Source organism: Nyctibius grandis, chromosome 32, assembly GCF_013368605.1.
Source record: "Nyctibius grandis isolate bNycGra1 chromosome 32, bNycGra1.pri, whole genome shotgun sequence".
Classification (NCBI taxonomy): Eukaryota; Metazoa; Chordata; class Aves; order Nyctibiiformes; family Nyctibiidae; genus Nyctibius; species Nyctibius grandis.
The window spans coordinates 2,347,012-2,364,489 of record NC_090689.1 but is presented as its reverse complement, the minus strand read 5'-3'; the positions used below and the strand labels follow the sequence as shown (position 1 = coordinate 2,364,489).

At 37.4% G+C, this 17,478-nt stretch overlaps 1 protein-coding gene across 5 annotated transcripts in view; it reads right to left on the bottom strand.

The window, feature by feature from the left end:
* Positions 1-17,478, bottom strand: part of WDR33 (WD repeat domain 33) — a 72,134-nt gene that overhangs the window by 41,525 nt on the left and 13,131 nt on the right. For 4 of the 5 annotated variants that reach the window (XM_068421118.1, XM_068421113.1, XM_068421115.1 and 1 more), the window contains exons 2-7: positions 11,468-11,684; positions 9,946-10,014; positions 9,400-9,504; positions 8,649-8,744; positions 8,008-8,159; positions 6,160-6,257 (exon numbers count right to left, since the gene is read on the bottom strand). In XM_068421118.1, coding sequence (XP_068277219.1) covers positions 6,160-6,257; positions 8,008-8,159; positions 8,649-8,744; positions 9,400-9,504; positions 9,946-10,014; positions 11,468-11,671 — 724 coding nt within the window. In that variant the 5' untranslated portion in view covers positions 11,672-11,684. Of the gene's footprint in view, positions 1-1,055; positions 1,076-6,159; positions 6,258-8,007; positions 8,160-8,648; positions 8,745-9,399; positions 9,505-9,945; positions 10,015-11,467; positions 11,685-17,478 lie in introns of those variants that run through there. The other variant, XM_068421117.1, reaches the window with a different exon arrangement.

The following is a 17,478-nucleotide window of genomic DNA, read 5'->3' as shown; positions in this document are numbered from 1 at the left end:
GATCACCACCTTTTAATCACAGAAACCAGGGACCTCAAGTATAGTTGATCAAAATAAAATTTTTGTCCAATCCAGAATACTTCACAAATAGAAACCTGATGTAAGTCAACACAGCAGGAAGTTTCTTTCTCAACTCTCTGATGGATTCTTACATTTAACACAAATAGAATTTGATATTTTAGCAAGTCTACCTCTATCCTATTCAGAGAAAACTAAGACGGTGTAGGTTTGAAAGTCATGTTCAGGAATAAAACTAGAGCTGCTAGATGACACCTGAACATTAGTAGCCTCGAGCAAGAGACTGGATTCTTCCCATCTGGTGTAGGTTATAACCCCAGTCAATGCTGCTTGCTAGGGTGGTGGGTATCTATGAACTCAGGAAGGTGCATATGTATTCTCACTCCAAGTCCTTGGTGTTACTTAAATCTGGAAAAAGTGTAAAGAGAAGTACTAGGAAAATGTATTTTGCATGATAACTTCGATTTATGAAGCCAGAAATTGTATACAGTATTTCTAACTCTTAATCTCACAAAGGCAACAGAGAGGTTTCCTAATGAGATGAAAAAGTGAATGAGACTGTGTGAAGAGCCCTCTATGTGTGCAACCCCAAAGAAGCAGCATCAGGGCTGGTGCAATCATACAGTGGAACAAAAGGCCTCCTGCATCACCAATTGTGCAGTGATCTGAACTGCTTGTGAAGAAAAAAAAACCCTCAGAGATTAACTATGAACGTCCCAGTGAGCGAGTTCCCTAACATTTCTTGTGTCTAAATCACATGAAAAGTTTGATGCACAGCCATTCAGAGTGCAATTATACCTCAAAAGACTTGGCTCCAACTTATCCCTCTTCCTCATCCCAAACTTTGCTTTGGCAATGAAGATTCACAAAGATCTGAAACCTGCAACATAAGCTGCCATACTAAAATCTACCAACAAAGATATTTAACTGATTCAATACTAGCATTTCAAAAGAGCTCATCTTATTTTAAGTTCAAAAATTCAAGGACTTGCCTTCTCTAGATTGATAAGGTTGGTGCCAGTATCAGCCAGGTCTCATCTCATCTTGGGCTTTTATTCTGAGGAAAAATCCTTCTAATAGTCATTCATGTAGGGATGCATTAGAAGACTAAAAGACATGTCAGATATACCCAAAATCCTAACAGCACAAAGCAGCAAGCCCCCACAAAAACCTGAAGGTTTAAACACTGCATCTCCTTACAAGAAACACAGTATCAACATAGATGCATTTCTTCAATTTACTGGGTTTTCTCTCCCTACTGAGACAAGGAAAATAGTAGAAAAACCTCACATAAAGGGAAGAAAGATGGAAACAGCAACATCAGGGTTTTTTTTTTTCCCTTTTAAATTATCCAATGCGGAGTTCAATTACATTCCAGGAAAAGGTAACAGTTATCGCCTTTGGAGCAGGTAGCTTCTAAGAGCTAGCTACCAATGTATATTTAAAAGCGAAGGACCAAACTGAAGATGTAGTTCTAGTTCTCATGTTCCTTTTAACTACTGAACACATCATCTCTGAATTTAAATACAGGATTTGCTATTTCACTGAGGAAGCAGATGTCAAAAACTTTGAAGATATCCTTCACTTTCAGGCAGAAAGTGCAGAGTATACAAAATCTACAAAAAAACTAAAGACACTTCATGGTATTTTATTTGCTAATGAAGATCCAGAAACAGAGTAAAAGGAAGGAAGAAATAAAAAATTCTCCAGTTATTTCAGTGTGACTAGCTGTGGAGACACTTTTTCAGAACTTGTGAGCAGTTGAAAAATAAGTTTACCATGATTGCTGCAACTTCTGCATGCATGTACACAAATACATGTTATTTTGTAGGTGATGAGTTTTTGCACTGGTGTTATGCCTGAACAGGAAACTCCAGGCAGAACAATGTTATTAAAGACAGACAAAAGACTTTCCTTAGAGTAAATCACATACTAGTAAGAAATTACATGTTGTTACAAACGGCAAGTTTTAAATCCAGACAGAATGTAAATGAAATATGATTGCTTGTTCAAGTCAGGATAAGAAAAATCTTTTGCCAAATCTACCACATTGGCTGGAAGATCATTTAGTGTCTTACTCTATTTTACAGCTAGAAATAGAAAAACTTCTCTACAAAGTATCTTATCAAACCTTGGGTTACCATCCTTCAGAGAGCTGGGTAGAGTAATCCTCCCCAAAAGACCTATTTAAGGCAGGAAACCTTTGAAATCCTGGGAACATACAGCTCATCTAGACTTCAGAAAGAAAACCTTACAGTCCTCCCAAGCACACATTTCTACTGGATTTTTTTGTGTGTGACTGTGAAAGGAAGGAGAATGGGAGACAGTGGAACTGACAACATTGAAATGTGTTTGTAGCCTGCTAACCCAAGATGTCATGATGGGAGTAATTAAGGAATCATGTGTTTACTAATGTTCTCCCAAAATGTTCTCAGGGATACCGTAGCACAGACCCAACACCCAGAGATTCACAGCCACCAGTCAAATAATCGGTAACATTCATTTCTCAATAGAAATAACGGGACATCAAGCTTTTACTGCATACATTTTTTCACTAGATGTTTTTAGCGTTATTAAAAGCCATCAGTGTGTATGTTCTTACAGAAATGGGGACTGTTTATGAGTCCTGGCATTAACTTCACTGCAACTGTTTAGACTAAAGATCTGACAGTGTTTTGTTGTAAGTGCCATTATTGGAAATGTCTTTCAGAGTAACAGATTATTGACATGAAAACAACATATTGCTATATCATAACCTGTTTTCCATGGCTTATTTTAACAAAAACATTTTTATTTTAACATGGGTTAGATTCCTACCAGCGTATTTCAGCAAGTGCACAAAAATGTACTTGTTACCATCATCAAGATGGCAACATGACAGAAATTAACACAGGCAAAAACTCCTGGTGCAGAATTAGGAGTACAGCATCTTTACTTCAGGAGAAAAGACAGATGGTAGTTGGGTTGAGGGGAAGCAAGCAGATAAGTGACTATGACACTCAATGCCATTTCCCCCACCTTCAAGTTCTTCCAAGATAGTTCACTTAAAGATTAATTACTTAAAGATGGTTCCCAAGAAATGGAAGATTTTAATCCTATTTATTTCTTTACAATATTAAAAAGGAACCTGATAAATTTGCATATACTTCTAACAAAATGCCCAGACTCCACCTACTATGCCCTGGAAAGCCACAATAGTAGAAACAGCAGCAAAGCAACATAAATTAGTGAAAAGCTGGGCAGCAAAGGTATCTGAACCACATTAAGGAAAAAAGATCCAGAACTTCTGGCATTATCTATGAAGACCAAATCAGGGTGTCCTGTTTATCTTCATTTTGACACATTAAAAGGAAGCTGGACACAGCTAATAAGTGTTTCTCATGCAGCCCACGTACTCATGGGTTCCACTACTGAAAAACTTGTGTAGCCTACTATAGACAGCTTAAAGAACTCCAGCAAAACCTTAAGAAGTCCTATGTAATTTACCACTTCCAATTTGTTTTCCAGTCCTCTTTGGAAGGTAAGACTAGAGCTGTTCCTTCAGACCAGTTTTAAAGGGCACCATTTCATCAAATAATAGAAATAAATTATATTAGTTCATTCCAGTGCAAACAAAAGCACCTGTAACAAGTCTATAGAATTTTGTCCTTTCTATATGAGCAAAGCTTATCCCAGTACCTTTAATGCTCTTTATAGAATTGCTTTAAAAGCATTCCTTAGCATTACTCAAATCTGTTTTTTGAAATATGTTCCTTAATTTGTTACTGAAAAATCAGTAGGAATAATAATACATTGATATTGTATCCCTGTGAGTGATAATCTTTTTTTATGAAGACATCTGACTGTAAATTGATAAGTTTCATTTGATTTTTATAATTCAGTGTGATAACCTGAAGAATACTTTAACACACTAAGTGAAGCTTTGGATCTAAACTACACTGTGAACTACACTTCAACTTCACAGCACCAGTATTAACCAGAATAGCCGAAACATGATTTGTGAAAGTAGAAAATAATAAAAATTCCTTAGCATGGTCTAAACATTTGATCTAAACACTTTTTGTACATAATGAAATCTATTTTTAATGAAGTGCCACCAGAATTTTAATTTACAGATCGCTAACTTTGGAATGGCAATGGCATGAGTTGTTTACACATTTTGAAGGCTGTACTAAGCAAAGTATTACAGGTCCACTCCTAAATATGTAAAAGCAGAATGCATGTGGAGAAGCGAAAAGCTGAAGATCAGCTTCCTAAAGCCATAAGCTCTTTAACTCCAAATAACAAAATGAAAGCTTGTATTTTCCACCAAGAAAGCAACCTAAGTGTTACCCATACAGCTCTTTTATTCAAATAAGTCTTCTGATCATATTTTAACAATAGTGCTAGTGACCAAAACCAAATCAAACTGGCACGTTTTGCAGAAACATCCTCTCACGCCCAACACTCAGGGTTTTGTGTATTAGTTTTGTTTAGGGGGATATTTTGGTGGTGGTGTTTGGGTTGAGGTTTTTTTGTTTATTTGTTTATCTGACAGCACAAATGAGGAATAATCTGCCCGGTCCAATTTTATCCAGAGATGTAAAGTTTTTAAAATAATTCCAACTTACACAAAAGATGAAGTGTATTGTGGGTACATGATATAAGTAGAAGCAAAGATCTTCTTTACAGAGTTATTTTGCAAACTAAAAATTGTATATTGAGATGTATAAACTGTAAGAAATTAAAGCATAATTCTATTTGAGATAGTTCAAGTACGCAAGGTAACAGAAGGAAACGTAATGCAAGTTCTGTTATGGCCTAAATTAAATGCTTTTCTCCTCCTACTTTATGCAGAATGTTAAAGGAATGTAGAAGAATTACAAGCATTTTCAGAATCTTGACAACTCTGCATGGAGGCAATCCCCATTTCCTCCACATGGTTTAAATGAGTAGTTAGTACAAACCTGAAGGAGGGTGTCAAATGTGTTTAGTACAGAATGATTTCTTTTGTAAAGCACCAAGCAAAACAGTCCCAAATCTCTTTGGGTCCCTCCAGAATAACAGGTGTAAGTGATATAGCCTAGAAATTTGCTTGCCAGCTCCTGCAAAGAACACATCTACCACAACATCTATGCGGAGATTCTGTTACAACATCATCACTGCAAGAACGCCGGAGCCCAATGTCTTTTCAAAGTAGTGGTGTTTAGAAGTAATGAATGCATTAGTAAAACAAGAAGAGAGCTTAATAGTAAAGAGAAACAAGGAGAGCCCTACTTTGTAAAATACATAATGCAGGTCCAAGCTGGAAGCATGAGTTAAAAAGAAAAAAATCCTTTGTTTAGGTAAGCACTGAACAAGCTCACACACCTAAAACTGAAATTCCATGATTTTATTGCACACCTTCTTTGCAGTTTATCTGCATGTCTACAACCCCCAATCTCATGGCAGTCTTTAATATATTCTCCTATTAAATTATGTACCTTTGACATCTTCTGCAAAAAAGGAATAGTTGTCAGAAGCTATTGTAATTGCTTAATAAGATTGCAACAAGAGAAGGAGAAAGCTCAACAAGGCCAGTGGAAAGGCACCAGAAGGTAGCGTACACTGATGCTGGACAGAACACTACTGAACCAAAGCTAGGATTATCTGCATGTGCTTTGCATGATGTGATCAAAACTTACTTGTTTACCTAAATGCTCTCTTCCTCTTAAGGACTGAGAAAAAGTAACTACCTTGCCTCTGAAGAAATCAGAATGGAAGGCACTCCCATGAAAAGAATGGAATCCTCTGCATGAAGATGCATGTTCTGAAGTAAAAGCAGTCACAAAGATTAAGCTTTGGAGAAAGATAAATGTATTCCTGATCCAGAAACAGCTGTTTCTACCAACGTGAGCAGTAGAAAAATGTCCTTATGTCCACCTCCATTGTTTAGAGTTTAAGTGGACAGTAAACAGAGTAATGCCACTGTGAACTGCAGCCTATCTCAATATTATAAGGCACCTATAGCAGCAGCCAAACAAAAACTTGTTTGGAGGATTTAAGACAGGGATGTAATACAAAAAGTGTAGACAAGCTGATACTTCTGTATTGTGAACACCTAGTTAAAAAAAGGTTTTCCCCCTCTTGAAATACCCCAATCAGTACTTTTGGTACACATACCTCGAAGAATTCTCTCCTCATGGCAACGTAGAAAGTCCCAGATTCTAACAGTGCCGTCGTCAGAGCATGTAGCAAATTTATTATCCGTGGGTGAGAAACTGTTACATGAAGACACACAGCAGGGGAAAGAAGTCAGCATTTAACAGATTATCTATGCTTCTCAGACAGGGCAAAATTACACTGTAATGTGTTATACACTGAAAGATGCCATTTGAACATAGGGACTTTTAAGTGAATACAGTGCCTGCCAAACGACACTTCTTCACAAGACACGAATTTAGCATAGGATTACTATTGCATTGCAGTCCCCTGTCACACGAGGAAAAAACACAGAATTTATTCTTAGCACCTTCCTATCTATGACTGCACACAGCAGTGCCTTCTCTGCAGGATGAGAAGCAACATCAATATCATTTTCATGTTTGGTAATACCATAAGAAAGTGACACTGTGTAGAAGCACAGAAGAACAGTTCTTAAGAAAAAACTCCTCTTCAGCCACAGGTGCTTTGCAGCAGAGAAGCAAAAATAAGGGAAAGCTGGTCACAGGAAAATGCTAGTTGGATTAACTGTCGAAAAAACTGTATATAAAACAAGTGTACCACTTATTGTAAAAGTAATTTGGAAAAAAATCCCTTATTACACCCCATCAACACCATGAAAAGAATCCTACAGACATAGAAGCAGCTTCCAGATTGAGCAGTCAATATTGCTTGATGAAAGTCACTGGAAAAGCAAGGAGTTATTTAGCCATGTGATTAGGGCCAGAACATCTCAGCAACTGACAGGCACTCACTTCCTTTCTGGTGCAGTGAAAGACCATGAGGGAGCCCTTGTGAAATTCCAGATCTTTATGATCAGGAAAGGGCTTAAAATAGTAGAGAAGTTCAATGTATGGCTAGGATAGTCAGACAGTAACCGAATCCAAGGTAAGCACTTCTCATAACTAAACTCTGGCAGAAAACGCTGCACCCTATCAAATAAAAATGGTGACTTTAGTGGAAAAGGGTTTTGTGGCAGTGAACCTTTATCGCCAAGGGCCAGCACCTGAACCCGAAGAAGCAACTGCTTTAGCTTCATTTTGGATCTGCAGCTTCTCTTCAGGCTTACTTTAAAAACATTTCCATATCTTACTAAAGATTATGTGCAGGTTTGCTTTAGAAACATCCTTCATTTACATCTTACTGATAGTATCACTTTAGATTCCATTTTTTATATAAATAAACATTTGCACAACTGAGGCATCAACACTGAACCAAGTGAATATCCTACAGTCTTCTTTTCAATGGCTTGCTTACAGTTTCAAGCTCGAAGAACCCATTCAGTATTAACATTAGACTTCTGTATGTGGCAGTCTGCGTGGGTATTTAGTATTACTGGAAGTCTTGGCTCCACCAAGCCAAGCAGTTCTTCACTTTATTTAGTGTTTTATTATTTTGTGAGAACTATGCAGGTATTTTATTTCTGAAGGCTTTATATTTTATTCAGTTAGATTATTAAAGACTGAATTCTTTATTTGGAATGAAATTGTTGTCTTACACAGTGCGTATAAAAAGGAATAACTGATACACATCGTCACCATATAAAAATGAAAAGAATACCAGTGCAAAATGCGGCAGACAAATACATCTCTAACATATTGCAGAGGCGGATACTGGGACAATACTAATTCAGAAAGGTGCCAGCAAAACGGTGAGAATGTGGAAACAAAAGAAAGTATTGTGCTTATGTGGTGCAGGAAGTTTCCCAGAATCTGACAGAACCCATGCATTTCTGCACCCAGAATACACTTAGAGAACAGTCTAATCATGGCAATAGGTACTACAGAAAATGGTATATTGTGTATAAACCTGGCCTCTCTAATCGCCTCCTTATGTGCCTGGAACATCTTGACGTTGTTCATGTTGGACTGCCAGTATTTCACATATCCCCCGTGGTCTGCTGTCAGCATCCACATATCATTGTGTGACCAAGTCATAGCCCTTACAGGGCTGTCGTGAGCCTGTAAATTCAGAAACAAAACTTCTAGCAAACATGTTCAAATACTATCTGACTCACACAAACACAGAAGTTCATAAAGCTCCTACTTTACAGCTGCAACAAAGAAATGAAAACAATGATGATCTAGTTAGATTCAAGATGTTATTGTGGCAAAAAAAAAATCCCTTACTCTGTATACAATGGTCTTCTAAACAATAAATTAGGAGTATTTGCATTATGTTACCGAAGTGTTCTTTATTATTACAAATACTCATAGTATGTTCTTGAGAACAGTTAGTACAGCATATGGAGATGGAATGAGAAGCATTACATTAATTGCCTCTAGCCAGTCTGACATGGGGTCAGAGCAGAATAAAAAAATAAAAGACCTCTAAGGCTCCCATTACTGCACTCAGACCACAGACCCATGATGAGCAGGGTGAAGATGTGTTCCTAAAACATGCTCTGACACATCAAGGAAACACAGAGAAATCTTGATAGATGAATTTACCTGCAATATCGTTTCAAAATTGAAAGTCAGTCCATTCCATAAAGTGAACTCTCCACTAGATGCACCAGTGACCAAGCGTCTCCCCTCAGGAGTCCACTGCAAAAGAAAAATTCAACTAAACTGTGCAAATACAATACTCAACTATTTCTTCACAATCCTCCAAATAAATCATAAGCTTCTTCCAGGGAATCTGCAGAACTGGAATTTACTAAATGACTTTCTAGAGGATGTAAGATAGACAAAAATGCAGAACTGTGCCAGAGGGCGTTTGACTTTTGTAACAACAGGACAAAGCCTACTGTAAAACCAATGAAAAAGAATCCAATCGTAGAGAAGAAACAGCTTATTGGCACCAATACATTTCTAGCACACAATATCCATACTAAGCAATACTGCTGACATCATGGACAAGTTGTTAAAAGATGCTACAAGAGTCAAACAGCACAGAGATCAAATTGCCTTTTTTTCTGTGAGTCAAGATATATTAGCCCCACAAATTAAAAAAAAAAAAAGTAGGAAGTGCACCTCAAACTCAAGAGTAAGAATTATTTTGTACTCAGACCTTACCATTTAATTTCCTAAAACCCTCCACAGAAAGACTAGACACAGAAGTAGTCTGTACATTCCACATGCTAGTTTTTATCTGGAAATGCTTTAACTGTTGTTAAAGTTTGTTTCTTCATTCAGTTAAGGAGATCACTCTAATTTAAATTAAGACAATACAACTAAGTAAATCCAACACTATACTCACCCTGACAACAAACACTGGACATTTTACTTTATTAGTAGATGTCCGAACAAATTTTGTTGTTACAGCATTCATAGGGTTGTTCAGCATTCCTATAGGAGGGACCAACTATGAGAGAAGAAACAAAAGATTTAGTAATGACATTTCTAACCAGAAACTGCAAGAAAAGCATACATTCTGAACACCCATTTCTGGAAAAGCAAGTTTTTCATTTGCAGGGATATTATCAGAAGTCAGTAGAATAGTTCAAAACTCTGCATGATTTACCATCTCAAGCATCCAGAACCAGCACCTTCAAGAGCAGCTTGGCAAGCTCAGTGCATTATGAGAGTTCTTACGTCCAAAAATTAAAAGCCTATCCAATTTCAGGTTCTCTTCATAGACATAGATTCCAACAGCACAAGATCATGTAGAGTAAAGATATCCTTAATATCTTTAAAGCCTCTTGTGGACAAAAAGATAACCTCCGCTGACAGGTAGAATCCTTCCGATCTCCTGGACAAATTTTACCCACAGAACTTCACCAGGGAATAGGAAGATTTTACTTACGTCATTATAATACCCTGCATCAGGCTGGATGGCTCGCATATCTCGCTGGTCTCTCTGCCATATTCTATTCTGGAAAGAAGAAAACAACTCCTAGTTCATACCACCACTATACTTCATTGTTAAACAACAGAATATACGGAACACATCAATAGCCTGTTTGAGAAATTCCAAAGCACTACAAGGATTTTAGAATAAACTCAGTTAAAAGACTTTGGTCTCAGGAAACCTGTAGAACTTGTACAGCATAAGCAAAAGATTCAAGAATGTTTAAAGTCTTAACTTCGTCAGACTAAAGCAGCTCATTTAAAATTGCAGCTTAACAATATGAAAGGAGCAGTCCTATGTAATAAGCCACATTATTGTAATAAAGATGATTGGTACTTTGCTGCCCAGGCTAATAAGTACTGTACAAGAAGCACGTTGAATCATTTCAAAAGCATTTATACCATTAGCAGCTGTGTTGATGAACTCTAAATGAAACCCCACACAGTGACGCGAGCTAGAAAGGCAGCTTCTGCAGCTGAAGCATAAAGATAACAATCTATTCAAATGGATAAAACATAGAAGACCAAGGGATAACAATGCCTTCAATTAGTTAAATTTTGTGAGCTGTCTAACACAACCTTCTCAAAAAACACTTTACATTAAGAATGAAATTATTTCAGTTTCGTGCTATAGACTTTACCAATTTGGATCTGTGTATGTATTAGAAACATAAGCTAAAATTCTAGGGAAAACATTTCCAGCATACACTACTACAGTTTGCTAGAATTTCTTAAGCCAAGAGCAAATTACAAAAAAACACATTTTTCTCTTTTTTTATAGAACCACATCAAATTGTATCGAAGTCAGGACTGAAACGGAATTTGCTATATCCTAATTTTGTTTAAGCATCCAAAACATACAGCTCTGATTTCTTTTTTGCTTTGTTTTAATGAACAGAAGTTTAAGGGTGCTTATTTCTGCCACAGTAAAAAAGGTCCTGAACTACTAAAATTATTTTTTTAGAATTATTCCACTACTAATTGAATCTTTTTTGGGGCATTCCTAAAATACAAGAATATGTTTTAAATGTTCGGTGTTCAAACAGATCTTAGAAGATAATTTAAATCTATTATTAAGAAAACCTTCCAACTGTTAATAACTACAAGCTATAATCATGCACTGGCCACAGCAGATCAAATTCATTTCATCATGTTTTTGCAACGTAGCTGTTGATATTCCAATGATTCCTGTATTTACATATTTGATTCTATTTCTTCTGAGCTAATATCCAATACTTGTCCAGTAAATCTTGACCATAAAATTGTATTTCTTAAGAAATTCTTAAGAAATTTTATTACCAAGGACCAAACCCCTTTGTATTCATACTATACCAAATTTACAAGCATATGTCACTTAGTTTGAAAATGCAGCAGTACATCCCTCAGTATTCCACACTGCTCTATGGACACTGAAAAGCACAATCACAAATTTCAGGAAAGAAAAAAGTTTTTCAAACAAAACCAGAAAATTAACTAACCTCCAAATATTTAATTACAGAGGGATTGTAGTCGATGGTCTTTCGGTTCACAGCTTTTCTCATCCGCTTTCCATCAAAAGTAAGCTGCTGCATTGCTTGCTGCTGTGCAAAATCAGGCCTTTTGTAGAACAACTGCCGAGGCGCCTGGTGCTGGAACCTCGGCATATGGAAAAATCGGGGCGGGGAGCCAATTTCTGTGGCCATGGCTATCTTGTTTCTGAAAGATTGCAAAAAGTGAAACACCAGGTTACTACATAATAATGACAAAAATCCCACATTAGTATCTCCGCTAACTTAGGTTTACAAGGACGAATAACAACTTCATGAAGCACTGTTTATTGAGAAGAAATATTTGCAGGTTCCTCTGAACAATTATTATTTTTCCCTTGTGCCACATAACACTGACATTAAAGTGGTTAAATACTTTGTTCTCTATCAAGAGGAATTTTGTATTGAAACAGATCACTATGAAGTTTGCATTGCCACCCCTAAACTAGAACGGCGCGGGAAAGAATGTCCTCAGTAAAAACAGTGTAAGTAAATGCAAGAAATGGTGAGGCCCTTCAACAGAAGATATTTCAGATTCAATATGCAATAGGAAACACCACATTAGTTACAAATTAATTTAACTACTAACAAGGAAAAAAGTTTTAAAGGGCTGCTTCAAAATCTTATTCTAGGACCTGAAAATAAAATTATGTTCCCTTTACATAACTTATAGTTAATACACCACAGATCCCATTCTACCTGTAGGTATACTTTCAAATCCATTATCACAAAAGAAATGGATTACATATTTATCAAGGTTTGGTAAATGTATCTGAACATAACTTCCCCCCAATAAGATTCACTGAGAATCATAAGAAAATGTGAGGGGGGCAGGGAAAAAATTCCAATATTCAGATTTTTTCTGACAGAGGGAAATTAGTCTAAAACCTCATTTTTCAGTCCGTAAAATCCTTAAATTATAAGATAAATCACAGCAACCTCTTCGCAGCTGAAAACTACAATATACATTGTCTTTAAAATATACATTAACTTCAGACTAAGCAGTGACACACTCTGAACCAGTGAAAGCTCAGACTTCATTTTCACCTTGTACTCCCCTCCCATCCTGAACTCATAGTTCACCGAAAATCTTAAACCAAAATAAACTGGCGCTGTCATCAAGGGAATGCAAAAAGGCTGAGAAACCCTCCTTTGACTGAAGGCTAAAGTGTTTACACAGAGTCAAAGTGCATTTAATAAAAAGAACTGAAATAAAACTGGTAGATTTTTTTTTTAAAGTTGAAATAATCTGTTTGTAAAGTCATGAATGCACTTTCTTATTTAGTTAAAATGCTCGTATTCTCAAGTTGAAAGATTTGGAAAGTTGTTGCAACTGCCGTTCTTAAAATTTTATCTCGCTTTTTTTGATACCAATAGTTGAAAAATGTTTCCATGTTTTAAACAGCAAACCTAGAAGTCACACACCCCTTCCCACTGCTGACTGAAAGCATGTCAGGCCAGCTATAAAACAAGCCGTCTCTGACACCTGGCTGTTAGCTACACACACAACTCTAATGTACAAGGGGAAACACCAAACTAGAGCCATTACAACTATTCTCCATTCAAGACAAGTCCAAACTAAAAGAGCGTGTTTCCTTAAATGAGGTAAGGAAATTTCAGACCTTTGGCAGCAGTAGCATCTTTTACTAGATCAACTCATGTAACTAGAAAAAGAGACCAGCTTTCAAATAAACAAACCTTCGTCGTGTGGCTGAAAGGCTCATTTGCCTGAAAGCTGCCCAGTACCAGCTGGTCTAATAAGACACCATGTCTACCTCCAAATACTGCCACATCCACACCACCACTGTAACAGCACTGTCACTACACCACTAAGTTTGTCTGAAATAAGAAAAAGGCATTAAAATTTTCTCATGCAGGAAATATATCCCCTAACACTATCTCAAATTCTCTTACACCTTGTCAGAAGGTAGCTAACTTGTACAGAAAGTTTCAGGTGTTAAATCTCAAAGGTAAAATTAAAAGGGTGGTAGTGGTTTTATATCAAAAAAGAGAAAGCAGATTCTTTAAATGAGCGAAGCAAGCTGGCACTAAACACACAAGTCCATTAATAAAATCTTTTTAATGTAGTTTTGAAGTTTGTGCATTACACAGAAGAAAAACTAGAGAAAATTTCCAGTACTAATCTCTCTCAAGTCTAAAGATATATACTCCTGTACCAACTAGTGCTTTAAACCAAAGGGGAAAAAGATATTTTTTCAAAGCCACATATCTGTACTCTCTTACAGGCAATGCAAAAACAAATTTCAAGAACCAAGAATGCAGACAAAGATATATCCTGGGGCTTCCAAAAACCTTTGATTAGATATATGTGTAGAAAACATTACATAAAAATGCCTTTTTAGAGAAACACTCCAAAGCAACAAGTTAATTCATCATTTATCCTCATCTTTCAGAAAACGAAATCTCCCAAAGACAGAATCACAGAATCACAGAATGTTAGGGATTGGAAGGGACCTCGAAAGATCATCTAGTCCAACCCCCCTGCCGGAGCAGGATTGCCTAGACCATGTCACACAGGAACGCGTCCAGGCGGGTTTTGAATGTCTCCAGAGAAGGAGACTCCACAACCTCTCTGGGCAGCCTGTGCCAGTGTTCGGTCACCCTCACCGTAAAGAAGTTTTTCCTCAAATTTAAGTGGAACCTCCTGTGCTCCAGCTTGCACCCATTGCCCCTTGTCCTGTCAAGGGATGTCACTGAGAAGAGCCTGGCTCCATCCTCTTGACACTTGCCCTTTACATATTTATAAACATTAATGAGGTCACCCCTCAGTCTCCTCTTCTCTAAGCTAAAGAGACCCAGCTCCCTCAGCCTCTCCTCATAAGGGAGATGTTCCACTCCCTTCATCATCTTCGTGGCTCTGCGCTGGACTCTCTCTAGCAGTTCCCTGTCCTTCTTGAACTGAGGGGCCCAGAACTGGACACAATATTCCAGATGTGGCCTCACCAGGGCAGAGTAGAGGGGGAGGAGAACCTCTCTCGACCTGCTGACCACACCCCTTCTAATACAGCCCAGGATGCCATTGGCCTTCTTGGCCACAAGGGCACACTGCTGGCTCATGGCCATCCTGCTGTCCACTAGGACCCCCAGGTCCCTTTCCCCTACGCTGCTCTCCAACAGGTCTGTCCCCAACTTGTACTGGTACATGGGGTTGTAATGACAATGCTGCAATTACAAACATAGGTAAAGAAAACATTAGGTATGATATGGATCAATTTAGATAAGACATACCCAAAACCACTGCAAGCAGTGCCTAGCTTAGATTAGCATTAACAACATTCACTTAACATGCAATCAACACGTTGATCAAAGGCATAGGCAGGTTAGTTACACCTCCTTACTCCTACAGACCCTTCCAGGTTCATGATTATGACACGACAATACATGACGTCACAACTACAACAACATGACAAGCGAAACGACACAGCATTAGGGAAATGAAGGGTTTATGTTCTACGCTGTTTCTGCCACTTTTGAGAACAGTGCCTTCCTCCACAAAAAGCCTCCTACTTGCAGTTACACACTTTGAAAGAAGATTTTTGTTTACCCAGTTGCTCATGATCATTTTCTTCTAATAACGCCTCAAATATCATGCTTTTATCCACGTAATACCCTTATGCCTAAGTCATGTTTGCATTCATCATATACATATATGAACAGATACATAAAAAGACTGCATGCACATGCATATAGATGTGTGTATATACACGCCGAGTGAAGTTTCCAAACAAGCTAGAAATGAAGGGGTATAGATTCAGTTACCAGCTGAAAGTGGAGCATTTATTTCCAAAGACCTCTACAGCAGTCAGACAAATATACCCATTTAACATTTAAATTATCAGTATTCTAGTTTTGTTTGGACAAACCAACACTTCAACAGATTCTCCTTTAGATCTTTTGTAACAGCTAAAAAAGTGTCTGAATTCACTGTGTCTATAGCTAAAGCTCCTGCAGTACTGGGACTGTGAACAGAAACAGGCAAATAAATATTAGAGGACAATGTGTAATCCAGAGTAGCAACATTTAATGTCCCATTTTAAGCAAAGCACCAAACTTTGTTGGTGGTTTTGTTTTGTTTTGTTTTTAAGAGTCCATCAACAAAGGTTTAATTGGAACACTCCTTTTTTCCCTTAATGCACAGAATTAGAAGCAGCAGCAGGATTTTTTCCAACATCAAACATAGCTCGGCTCTTATTTTTTTTGTTTCTGGACAGTAATGCTACCAATTAATTGCTATTCTCTTCTAGTTCATTATACTTTTATTACAATTTGAACTGTTAATTGAATTTTTCTATGCCATTCTTCCCTGCATCCTCATTGCTAGCAGCAGAAATATGAATTTTCAGCAAGGTGTCAGTTTTTCCGCTTTCTGTCCCCACAAATACCCCCTCTCAAAGCTCACCAGCTTTCACACATTTGAGGGTAAATGTATTTGGGGCTATACAGAGAAGATATTATGAATTCACTGAACAAAGATAAGGCCATCCAGAAGCACTGGAAGATAAGTGGGTCTACATTTCAGCTAAGATGACGAAAGGAAGGCTGAAAAATGCAATCAAGTTAGGGAACAAATGAAGGCACATCTGACATGAAACTCAAGGCAGGAATAGGACCAGATGGACAAAAAAAACCCAAAGACAAGTCAGAAAAAACACGGTAAGAGTGGGAGTAACTATAGAAGCAAAAACACTGAGGAGCAAGGTCAGTCAAGAGAGTGAATGAGAAACGTACCAAATAGACACAGCTTTTAAAAAAAGATAAATTAAAAATAACTTAGTTGAGAGAGAATTGGGCAGAAAAAACTGCACAACAGAACTTGGAGGAACTCAGGGAGCTTGTGATAGGACCCGAGATGTCAAAAGCTGTTCCTTAACTGACAACAAACACACTTGTAACAGAGCAAGCCTTATTCGTTCCTAATAGTGCCATAAGGATGGCAGGTTTAGCAATGCCATCGAGTAATCAGAGGAACATGGCTACAGAACAGTTATAAAATGAAAGAAAGTGAGGATAACCTTATACCCAGGGCAGCACGGTGTCACAAGACAGATGGATTTGTGGAGTTTGTTTGCTTTTTAAAACAAGAGAAAAGTCACATAGAGTAGTATCCCGTTACAGAAAATGGTTACCACTCAGTTCCTGTACTCAAATAAGGCTACAAGGTAACACTAGCGTTTGACTTAGTAACATGGCCACTTTATCATCTTACTTGGGTATGGCTGTTTCTTTAATATCAAAATGAATCTCGCCATAAGTTCTGAAAATAGACAGATTTGGACTTTGCTGCCCAAAATCATGCAAATAAAGCAATTCACACACAACTTCGCTAAATCAAAATAAAACAAATTAGGCTAGTCAAACCAAAATAAAAACACCAAAGCATCCTTCTACACTGGTTTAATGAGATAAAGTTTGAAGAAAGAGAGTCATGGCCTATATTAAATCACGTCTTACAGATAGTTCAATACTAAAAGAAAAAAAATGATTTATGCATAATCTTGACAAATTTTATATGGTTTACCCAAAAAGTAAAGATTTTCATTAATGAAGTGCAGTAACTAGTAACTAAAACATGCTTGCCTGTTGAATAGTTATTTTTACTGAAGTGAAAGCAACTTGGGTGCAGTACAGTGAGTAATAACCTGAATACGTCAAAGGCAAAGTATGTTTCCAAATGGCAGAACAGAAGGCTGCTCTCCTGGCGAGTGCAAGCAGCCACTTTGCAAACCCTGTGCTCCCCACTACAACAGAACATGCTGCAGCTTAAAAGACACTCCCCTGAAATGGCAAAACCAGCAAAGGAAAACAGGTGCTAAAAGTTTCCTGAGTGTATCTGTATACTACTACTTTAAATGTGTATTAGACAGTTAAACAAAGCACATGTAGGTTTTAAAGTAAGGACTTTCACAGTGTAACAGCAACAGTGAAAATTAATAGTAATTATT